We start from the raw sequence: 10,323 nt of genomic DNA, 5'->3' as shown, positions 1-10,323 counted from the left end.
TCTCGAAGGTGGCTCCAAGGTAGTTTGATGACAGACAGACAGCACTGCTCCTTTGGTGGCCCTGAGATTCAGAGATCCTCCTGGTCCTTGCAATGGCCCAGTACCACGCAGGCTGAACCTCGGGCAGAGAGCCCTGTCAGAGACAGGGCTGGATGGCAGTGCTTGGGCACAGGCAGAGGGGCCAATGTCTGGTTTTACATATGTTTTAATGTCAAGCAAATAGCAGTTAACACAAAATTTTAGCAACAGAGTAAAGTTTAGGAGGGAGGAGCCACTCATTGGGTGTTAGCGAGGGGGCACTTAGGTCCCCGCGGAGGCGGCGGCTCTGGGTAGGCCCCTGGAAGCTGCGCTGATCCTGCCTACTAGGCCCACGCCACAGCGATCGGATCGTCTGCGCTCGTCCCAGTCCTGGGGGCGCTGAGGGGTCGGCCAGGAGCCCGAGGGGCCTCGGAAGGGGAGGGGGAGCCCTGGCTCGCTCGCTCTCCCCACCTGCACCCCGACCTCACCTCGGTTCCCCCACCTTCCTCCAGCCCCACCCGCACTCCCAACCTCCCCCCAGCCTGCATCCGCACCTCCGCCCGGTCCCTGCCTCGCCCCCACCAGCTGGGTAGGGTCAGTCCCCCAGCCTCTGCGAGCCTTGGTTTCCTTGCTTGCGCAGAAGGCACCGCAATCCTCCTCACGGGATTGTCGGGGAAGGCGGGACTGGGGAAGGGTCAGCTGATGGGCTGGACCGGGGAAGCTGCGGGCTCACCTGGCGCTCCGGACTTTGACCACCAGGGGCGCTGTGGCCCGCGGAGACTCTACCCACTAGCCCTGCCGGGCGGTGCTGGGCCGGGGTCCCGGCAATGGGGCCGGGTGGCGGGGACGGTTGTCTGGGGACTGGAGGAGAGGACCAGTTCTCTATGGGACCAGGAGCCCAGAGCGTGGGGACACCCCCTCCCCGCTCCCCAGCCCGTCTCTGGCGTCACGGTGGAGGGGGGGGCGGCATTTTCCTCGGGGGTCCGTAACTCACTCTCCCCTCCCTCTATCTTGGTTGGCTCCCCCACCCTTGGTGTCTGGCGTGAAGACCCTCCCTCCTATCGGCTGGGCGGTTCCTGTGGGCCGCCTGGCCGGCCCGATCCGCCTCGGCTGTGGGAGTCGAGGGGCCACCTCGGGGAACAAAGAGTGTGGGGTCCGCTGAGGAGGCTTGGTTGGCCCCTCCAGTGCTGAGGAGATGTTCTGCTGTGGACGGGGCGGGAGACCCTCCGCGGCGCCCCTCCCCCGTGCTCCCGCCGGCTTCCCGCTGACACAGCCCGGCCCACGCCCTCCGTGTTCCCGCTGAGCGCATTTACACCTTGGGGCGCCGCTGGGGTCTCAGCTGGGGTGTGGGAGTCTCAGTTCTCCTCTCAAGGAGCTCACAGGGCGCAGGATGAGCGCAGACGAGGTAATTACGGCTGCTGCTTGGAGAGGTGTGACTGCGAGGCTGTGAGGAAGCCGATCTTCCTGGAGAACAGCTGGTTCTTCCTGGAGAGGCTGGGAGCTGGTGGAGGCTGGAGAAGGTCACAGCCCCTGAGTGTGTGTCGGGGGGGACTTGCGGACTCGCTTCTAAGGAGCAGAAAGTAGCGGAGTGGCTTCCCAGATAGGCCTTGATGGTGTGGAGGTTCCCCCCTGGCTGTCTCTCCGATGCTGCCCTGGAGACCCACCTGGTGCCATGTGTGGGAGATGCCCCAGCTGCCTGTGGACAGTCCACCTGGCCAGGAAGTGAGGCCTCTTGCCAGTGGCCTGTGAGGAAGCCGCTTCTCCAGCCGCAGTTCAGCCTTCTGGTGCCTGGGTCCTCAGCTGAAGTCCTGCCTGAAATCTCAGGAGAGACCTTGAACTGGAACCAGCTGAGAGCTGCCCTGGGGTTCCTGACCCACATTCTTTGTGAGCGAATAGAGTTGCTCTGAGCTGCTAATTTGGGGGGAAATTTTGTCATCAAGCAGTAGCTTCTAATACGATGTGGTCGGGAAGATGAGAGGATGGAGGTAACCGCTGACCTGTTTCAGGCTGGAGGGCGGTGGTGTGCCTGAACTGTTTCACATGCCTGGGTTGGGGGAAGTGGGTACGCACCCTGGTAGCCACCTCATGGGGTGTCGAAAGGTGGGGCCTGCTTGCCAGCTGGACAGACCTGCCAGAGCCATATCACAAGGACCAAAGACAACCTGAGGCCCCACAAGGGCCCAGGTTACTGGATTCCAGGCAGGCAACTCACAGAATGGTAAAGCTGGAGCCCCAGGCATGGGAGCACCTGGGGGCTTTGGGGCTGAGAGTAGGGGGTCTGGCCAAGGCCCACCAAGGCTGTCTTCAGAGACCTGCCGTGTCCCCCTCCCCAGTGGCAGAAATGGTCTCTGAGTGGCCAGTCCATGAGTGTTCCACTCCATCCCCAGACTCAGCACAAGTCTGCCCCTCAGGCCACACGTCAGGGAGGAAAGGGTCCAGGTGCCAGCCCTTCTAGGTTACAGATGCCCCCTGTTATTGGTGGGGTCCAGAAGTCCAGGCAAAAGAGCCTTGGGTCCCATAGCAGGACAGTAGGGGGTCACAGTCAATGGTGCAGAAAGCACAAGGGGCATGGGGTGCTTGGGGGCCCCTGAACCCTCATCTGGGAGCCAGAAAGGGATGCAGCACAGGCCTCATGGTGGAATGTCACCTGGGTTTCGGGCTGTGAGAGCTTCGTGGCCTCCTTCGATGTGTGTCTTTGGCTTCTGCAGCAACCCCTGACTTTAGAAAAGACCCTGATGCTGGGAAGGATTGAAGGCAGGAGGAGAAGGGGATGACAGAGGATGAGCTGGTTGGATGGCATCACCGACTCAATGGACATGAGTTTGAGCAAGTTCCGGGAGATGGTGAAGACAGGGAAGCCTGGCATGCTGCAGTCCATGGGGTCTCAAAGAGTTGGACACAACTGAGCGATTGAACAACAACCTGGCTTTGTTGCCTGAGGTGTCCCCCAGGATATCTGTTGTGCCAGGATCATCTCCTGGGGTAGGCAGGGTAGGGGGAGGGTTTGGTAAGACCCGAATCCCCACACCTGACTGCCCAGGGGCTGTCCAGGGGGCAGAGTCACAGGTCTAGAAGGTCCATGGCCCTCTCTGCAGGCTCAGTGGCCAGGCTTCATGGGTGTTTCTTTGTCTGGAGGAAATAATGATAGAGGGTGAACAGTGGGATGGTCCTTGAAAGGCACAGAACCTTTCTACTGTCTGCAGGCCATGAGGGGGGCGCTTATGCCCCCTGGCACCGACATGCGGTGCGGAGGCTCTTCCGGAAGCTGTGATCCAGGAAGGCATAGAGGAAGGGGTTGAGGCAGGAGCTGGTGTAGCTGAGGCTGGTGACCACATAGGAGACGATGATGACCAGCGGTGTCTGGGGCAGGTCTGTGGTCAGGGCCACAATTGAGGCCAGGTGGAAGGGCGTCCAGCAGAGCAGGCCCACGGCCAGCACGGCCAGGACCAGGAGGCTAACCTTCCGCTTGGCCTTGCCCAGAGCCTTGGCTCCGGAGTGGAGCCGCAGGGCCCTTAGCCTCCGCAGCAGGTCTGCGTAGAGCACGCAGAGGGTGCACATGGGCACCACGAAGCCCAGCACCAGCGTGTAGATGCGGCTTGCCTGGAACCAGGCCCTCTCGGGCCGCGGGAAACTCAGCCCACAACTTGTGACCTGCAGCTCATTGTTGTACACGCCTGCAAAGGTAAGGAAGGGCAGCACTGCGACTGTGACACCCAGCCAGACGCACAGGCTGGCGACCTTCGCCCTGCGGACGGTGCGCTGGGGCATGCGGCGGGAGCGTGCCGTGGCCAGAACCACCAGGTAGCGGTCTATACTCATGGCGGCCAGGAAGTAGACACTGGAGAAGATGTTGCAGTGGTCAATGGCCAGCACCAGCTTGCAGAGCACCTCCCCAAAGGGCCAGCGCTGCAGCAGGTGCTCAGCAATATTGGTGGGCAGCACCAGCGTGAAGAGCCCGTCGGCGATGGCCAGGTTCAGGATGAACACGTGGGTCACTGTCTTCATCTTGGGAGCCCTCAGGATCACACAGATGACGGCTGCATTGCCCACCAGCCCCACGGCACAGATGACAGAGTATACCACTGGCAGCAGCACGTAGAGGGCAGGCAGCGGCTCGGGGAAGGTGGCATTGTGTCTGGTGCCATTGTCCCATGAGAGGCCGGTGCCTGTGCTACCTGGGCAGGGGGAGCTTGTGCTTTCCAGGCCTTCCAGCCCAGTGGCCTCCATCATGGGGCGAGGCCGTAACGGTTTGTGACCTGGAAGGTGGGAGGTGCTTCCAAGCTGGGGTTCTGGGCAGGGGCCTCCTTGGGCTGGATCTTGAGAAAGAAAGAACCAGAATCTCTGGGACCTGACTGTCAGCTTGGAACAACAGGTGCCTCAAGTTTTCTGGCTGAGGCTGTGGCCCCTTTGCCAGGGTCATGGGCACATGGGATCTCTCTCCACCCTGTCCAGTGGCCTCAGAGAGATTGGGCGGGTGCTGGGGATACCTTCTCCTGGGCAGCGCTTCTAGCTGATCAAGCTCCCTCCCCAAGCCCCTTCCCTGTTGCAGAGGCTGCCAATAACCCTTCTGGGAAGGGCGGTCTCTGATCTGCCTCCACCCCAGCCCCTGCTGACCACATCTCTCAGAAGGGGAGGGCTTGGGTTTGCCCCCAACCCCAGCCCCTGTCCCAGCCACACCCAGAAGCACAAGCTACTCAAGGCAGGCCTTTGGAAAATGCACCTCCCAGTATACCCCTGGCCCCCTTGGATGGGGAGTCCTGGAGCGGTACCCTCCCAGTCACACTGTAGACCCTCCATGTGTGGCCATCTGCACTTTTACTCACTGACCTGTTCGGAGACACGTGGCTGGAAGTTGGTGTCCTTGGTGGGCACTGGTGGTGGCCAGCTCAGGCAGCATCAAGGGTGGACGGGGGAGGTGTGGCTTCCACTGATGGACCCCAGTCAGGGTCCCAGACCGTCCTTAATCACCTGGGGAGTTTTCAGGACCTGCTCACTGGCAGCCTCAGCAGTAACTGGCTTCCCGCAAGGTTTCTAGCCCGTTGGCAGCGCAGCGCTGCTGCATCAGTGAGGGAGAGAGGGAGGGAGGGAGGGAGGGAGGGGGGAAGGAGTGGGGAGGAAGGCGGTTCGGCTGGCTGTTGTGGAGCCCTGGGTGGGGGAGCCGAGGCAGCGCTCTCATTCCCAGGATCACTGTGGGGCTCACTTGTCTGATTGGACTCTCCAGTGGGCTGCCCTGGGGTGTGTGTGTGCACGAGTGTGCACGTGTGTCGGGAGGTGTGCGTTGCAGGGGCCTCCTGGCATGGGTGGGTCCGCGGGCTCCTGTGAGCTCATCTGTGTCTCTGTCTGTGGGTCCCTGTGGGCCTTGGCACCCTTTCCTGTATGTGTGTGTATCTCGGTGGGTCTCGTGTCTGACCTCGTGAGTGTGCATGTCTGTGTGCGTGGGCTTTCTGCGCTGATCTCTGTACCTGTGTTTGAGAGAGTCTGTTTAGGTCCCTGGCTGGGTGTGGGGGTCGGGGGTTCTGTGGGCCTTCACATGGGTATAGAATCTGTGGCCCACACACAACCCAGCCTCTTTTCTGTTGTTCAAAGAGGAACGTGTGCATGTGAACAACCTCGCAGGTGGAGGCACCGTCTCACCTGGTGCTGGTCCCTCCCGGAGAGGCGCGCTGTCACCAGCAGGGCTCCCAGGACCCCGCACAGGTGGTGAGACCTGCGTGCTGCTCCGCTTCACGTCTGTTGCCCGGCGACTCTGCTGGACGCTCCTGACACTGGCGTGTGGACGGCTGCGCAGTCTCTGGTTGTGCTTTTGCCGTGACGTTGCCCTCGTGACAGTGTCTAGTGCCTTCCCAGGCAGTTCCTCAGGTAGACGTCTGGGTCGAAGGGTCTGTGAGCTGCCAGCTCAGGGGGGCCTGGTGGCCTGTTGCTGGCAGGGTTTTGAGGCCATCACGCCACCCTGGCAGGCCTGCTTCCTTTTCTGGACTGTGGTCCCTCTGGGCCCGTGACCTGGGCCTGTGGTGGGCGTTCTCACCCTCAGGCCCCTCCTTCTCTTTGCCCCAGTTCTGTGAGTCACTGCGTGGCACCCCAAACTTGCTCCAGACTTGAGGTTTCTAAGCAGGTCTCCCCTCAAGCTGCTGGAGGCACAGTGGTGTCAGAACCAGGGGTACCTCCCTGGTGGTTTCCCACCCTGACCCTGGCCTCTTTGAGGCCAACCATGATTCTGGGGTCCCTGCTCACCCCACCAGTGAATGGCTGGTCTGGGGCTCTGAGCCCTTCTCAGTCTGACCTCTGCTCTCCTGAATCTGTGCTGGGGGCCTCTGGCTCCCCACCTAGCCTGTCACATCTGAGGCGGGCTAAGAGTGGAAGCTGAGAGGATGGGGGGCCCTGGGGCAGTAGGGGTTGGGGGGTTGAGGAGGAGGTACTAGGCCTGCAGGTATGGGGACCCCCAGTTGTCCATCACTCAGAAGTCCCTCATCCCCTGGTGCAGCAGTGGGGAGGGGGAGGGGTGCCCCAGCCTCTGCTTCTGGGTCTTTGGAGCAGCAGGGGGCTTTTTCTGCACGTGGGCCAGGCATTGTGTACGTGTCTCTATGGGGAGAGGAGCTCCATTTTCCGAAAGGAGTCGGCTGTTTCACTTAGCCTATGAGGGCTTTCAGGCTGTAGAGGGAGAGGTGGGGAGGTGGCCTCCTTGTTGCCGGGGGCTGGGGGCCTGGCCAGGTGGTGGGAATCCTTGGGAGTCTGTGCTGGCTTTGTTTGTGTTCTGTACAGCGGCTCACTGTGGGTGGGGAGAAGCAGGTCCTTGCGAACCCTACCACCACCTCACCAACCCCCAGGGAAGGGAGGAGGAGTAAGGGAGGAGGGAGAGGGTGCGGCCGCCCCGGCCCCTGCCCAGTGTGGCCAGAGAGCAGGAAGACCAGACAGTGTGAGTCACAAGCAAGCTCAGTCCAGCGGCTTTCTCAGTTGTGTGTCACTTGTCTGGTGTGGCCGCCCCCTTCCACCTGACCCTGATGGTTTATCTCACGTACCTGCACACACAGACACACGCACACACACACACACAAACCGTGCACACACACAGACGTGCACACGCACACACACGCATGCATGCACTTAACACACACTCACAGCTATGTCCTCAGGCAGAGGAGAGTATGTGCTCCCCTGTGTGCCTCTGTGTGTGCTTTGGCTACCTGGGCTCGGCTCTGTCCAGGCAGGCAGGGGCAGATGCCCTGCGCCGGAGTCCGGGCCCGTCCCTTCTCCTGATGTCAGGTTCAGGGCTCAGAGAGGGCCTTGCAGGCAGTGCTGCCTCTAAGGAGAGAGCCGGGAGGCTTGGCTCAGTGAGAAGAGACAGGTGATTGGGGCCCATTTCCAGGGAAGCAGAAAGAGAACTCGCTGCCTCTCCCTCTTCAGCACTTCAGCACCAGTGGGCACCAAGCCGCCCCAGGGGCAGGGCACGCTCGGTGGTTGGGTCAGGCTGGGAGGGAGGTCCTGGGCTCAGGGCTGGCGGGACAGGCCAGGGGCAGCCAGGCTAGGGTCCTATGGGGGCTCTGCTCAGGCAGTTCGCAGATATCCCAGTCCTCGGCCCAGAGTCATTCATCTGCCCTTCAAGTGTTTGTCCAGGAGAAGAGCAGTGAACAGGAGGAGAACACCCCTGTCCTCCCAGGGCTGACCCTTTAGTGGGAGAGGCAGTAAACGACAGTGTGAAGTGCCGAGTGCAGCGCAGGTGTAATCAGAGGTAAGGAGTTAGTGGAGGAAGAAAGCAGAGATGCCGTCCATACACAGGGTGGTCTTGCTGAGAAGGCGATACCTGTGCTGAGATCGAGGAGGTAGGAGAGGCCTGGCAGGTCAATGCTGGGAGGCACAGGATATGGGGGGTCTGCTGGGAGGCACAGGATATGGGGGGTCTGCTTGCGGCTCCGGCTTGGGCCTGAAGAGAGGCTGCTGGTGGGGAGGGGCTTAGTTCTCCCTTGGGGCACTGGCTCTGGCCTTCCTGACAGTTTTGAAGAGGGGAGGATGGGCGGGTCAGGTCCTCAGGCTGAGAAGGTCTGTCGGGTGAGGGGTTAGGGGAGCAAGGGGCCTGGTCAGGAGCCCTGGCCTGGGAGTCAGGTGGGGCGGGAAGGTTGGTCAGGATGGGTCCAGAGTCCAGCTGGCTGTGGGCGCCCACCCCATCCGAGACCTTCAAAATGCGGGGATTTGAAGGACAGCCTGGGCTGGGGTGTGCTCAGAGGCCCCCCAGCCTGCCCTGCCCACCCACCCCACCCCCATGCTGAGAAGCAGGATACAGAAAGGAGGCCCAAGGCTCCCTGGGCACCAGCCCTCTCAGCCTGAGGGGATTGTTAGGTGTGTTCGCAGGGGACTCCCACTTCCTTCCCCAGGGGTGGGGGTAAGGCCCTGTCCCCTCCCTCCTGCCCAGACTCCAGCAACCAGAGACAGGCCTTCTGGGCCGACCAGAAGGTGCTCCCCGTGATGTGAGTGCAGGGCCATCTCCTGGGAAGTCTTCGTGCGCATGGAGTGTTTGTGGACCAGTTCCCTGGTCACTCAGTGCATAGGCAGGACTGGGAGGGAGGGAGCAGGTGCCTCTGGTTCTCAGGCTGGAAGGGTCACAGGCATGGCTGGGCCTGTGGACGTGCATGTGGGTGGTGGGAGTGTGTGTAGGGGGCGGCAGAGCGCTCTGGGCCAGAGCCAGACCCAGGAAGGACGCGTCCATGAACCTGGCCTCCGGGTTCACCTGTGGTTCTTACTGCAGGTTGGTGGGCAGGTGAGTCAACAGGAGGCCAGGCATCTTGATGACGCTGGAGGGGGCAGTGCTTGTCCTCTCACAGAGGCCACACAGCTCAGCTACTCTCTGGGCCCAGAGGGTCTGGGATGCTCTGGAAGCTAGACTTTCTGGCCTCAGACGGTGCCCTCTGTCTGTGGGACGGGGAGGATGGATGAAGCTGGTGGGGCCAGGGCACTGGGTCCTGCAGGGCCGGGCCTCTGGCTTTGCTTATTCCCTCCTCCTTCACACTTGCCTGGTACCATCCCCAAGCTCGGACACACAGACACAGATAGACACACGTGCCCTCCCAGCACACAGACCCTAGCGCCCAGCCCTCCGTCCCCAGCGGCTGCGTGAACCACCCATTCATTCCAGATTGCATGCGGTTGTGTCCTGCCTGTGGCTTTAGATCCATCTGGGCTGTCCAGGCCACTCACTGAGAGACTGGGCCTCCTCAAGGGGGCTGGGCGCGGGCAGGGGGGCATCTCTGGCAGGGGGATCCGTGATGGGGAGGTAGCAAGGGCAGGCCGGAAGCCCCACGGTCGTGTACCTGTCGCACGGGTGTGGTGAACACGTGTGTGTTCCATGCCCCACGTTTGCAGCGTGCTGCCGGCACATGCTGTGTTTGCATTCTCCCCTCAGGCTGACACACACAGGCACGTGGCTCGTTAATGCACCTCTGGGCCCCCTTAGGTCTGCACGTGGCAGCAGCCCTCCGCCCTGCTGTGTCTCGTTGGCGTGTTCAAGGCTCTCCCACAAGGTTCAGAACCTGGGGAAGGACCCTTGCCAGGGCACTGCCCACTGCCAGGCCCTCTCTGTGGCCTCTGGGATCCTGCTGTGAGGGACCCTGGAGAAGCCTGGTGTCTGCAGGGCTCTGAGGACCTGCCAGACCCACAGCTGGGAGAGGTTCTGGGTGTCCTGTGGGAGGATCTCAGAGCAGCATGTGGGAGTCTTGGAGGGCCCACGCCTAGGGTTGGGGGGGGCCATGCAGTACAGAGGGGGAAGTGCTGGTGCGCTGGGAAGGAGGAGGGCTTGGCTGAGGGTGCCCAGGGAGGGGCATCCAGGACTCTAAGCAGGGCTGGGCCAGTACCTGAGCGAGGGGTGGGGGTGGGGGTTACATCCAGGATGGGAAGGAGACAGCCTCAGCTGTGGGTTGCGGGCCTCCTAGGGGTGGGGTTGCCCTGGACCCCTGCTTAGCCCTGCTAGTCCACGGAGCAGTGATGCCCTTCTGTGGGCCTGGCCTGGGGGCAGAGCCTTTGTCTAGGGCTCTTGGGGGGGCCCTTTTGTTATCACCCTGGCAGTGGTGTCAGGAGGGGCTGCTGTGACCCACTGGCCCTGATAGGGCAGTGACTCTGCCCAGCCGGGAACCTTTGGCTTGGGGCGGCGTGGGGCTTCTGTCCAGGGACTGAGCTGGTTGGAGCTGTGAGTGATGACTTGGGTCTGGAAGCCCTTTGTCTGGGCCCTTTTGGCTGTGTGTCCTGTGGGACGCACATCTCTCCTCCCTGTCCGCCCTCCAGAAAGCGCTGGGCTGGGGTCTGGGGCCATCCCGTCAGTAC

General features: G+C 62.0%; 1 protein-coding gene across 1 annotated transcript; it reads right to left on the bottom strand.

Moving 5' to 3' along the window:
- Positions 1-570: 570 nt before the first annotated feature.
- Positions 571-6,956, bottom strand: NPBWR2 (neuropeptides B and W receptor 2). The gene is made up of 3 exons (XM_070801232.1): positions 5,653-6,956; positions 4,846-4,986; positions 571-4,334 (listed from the first exon to the last, which is right to left on the bottom strand). Exons 2-3 carry the CDS (start codon positions 4,913-4,915, stop codon positions 3,238-3,240), a joined length of 1,167 nt encoding a protein of 388 aa, XP_070657333.1. The 5' UTR covers positions 4,916-4,986; positions 5,653-6,956; the 3' UTR covers positions 571-3,237.
- Positions 6,957-10,323: the final 3,367 nt, after the last annotated feature.

The sequence above is a fragment of the Bos indicus genome, chromosome 13, assembly GCF_029378745.1.
Source record: "Bos indicus isolate NIAB-ARS_2022 breed Sahiwal x Tharparkar chromosome 13, NIAB-ARS_B.indTharparkar_mat_pri_1.0, whole genome shotgun sequence".
NCBI classification, from domain to species: domain Eukaryota; kingdom Metazoa; phylum Chordata; class Mammalia; order Artiodactyla; family Bovidae; genus Bos; species Bos indicus.
Note: the sequence above shows the minus strand (reverse complement) of the source record. Positions and strands in the feature narration are given on the sequence as shown.

What these genes read in the sequence shown, in the direction of transcription:
- NPBWR2 (XM_070801232.1), bottom strand. Translation starts at nt 4,915, where the DNA reads ATGCTGCCTGAGCTGGCCACCACCAGTGCCCACCAAGGACACCAACTT. An exon ending in AGCCACGTGTCTCCGAACAG is followed by an intron (nt 4,335 to 4,845) that starts GTCAGTGAGTAA and finishes TTCTTTCTCAAG; the next exon opens with ATCCAGCCCAAGGAGGCCCC.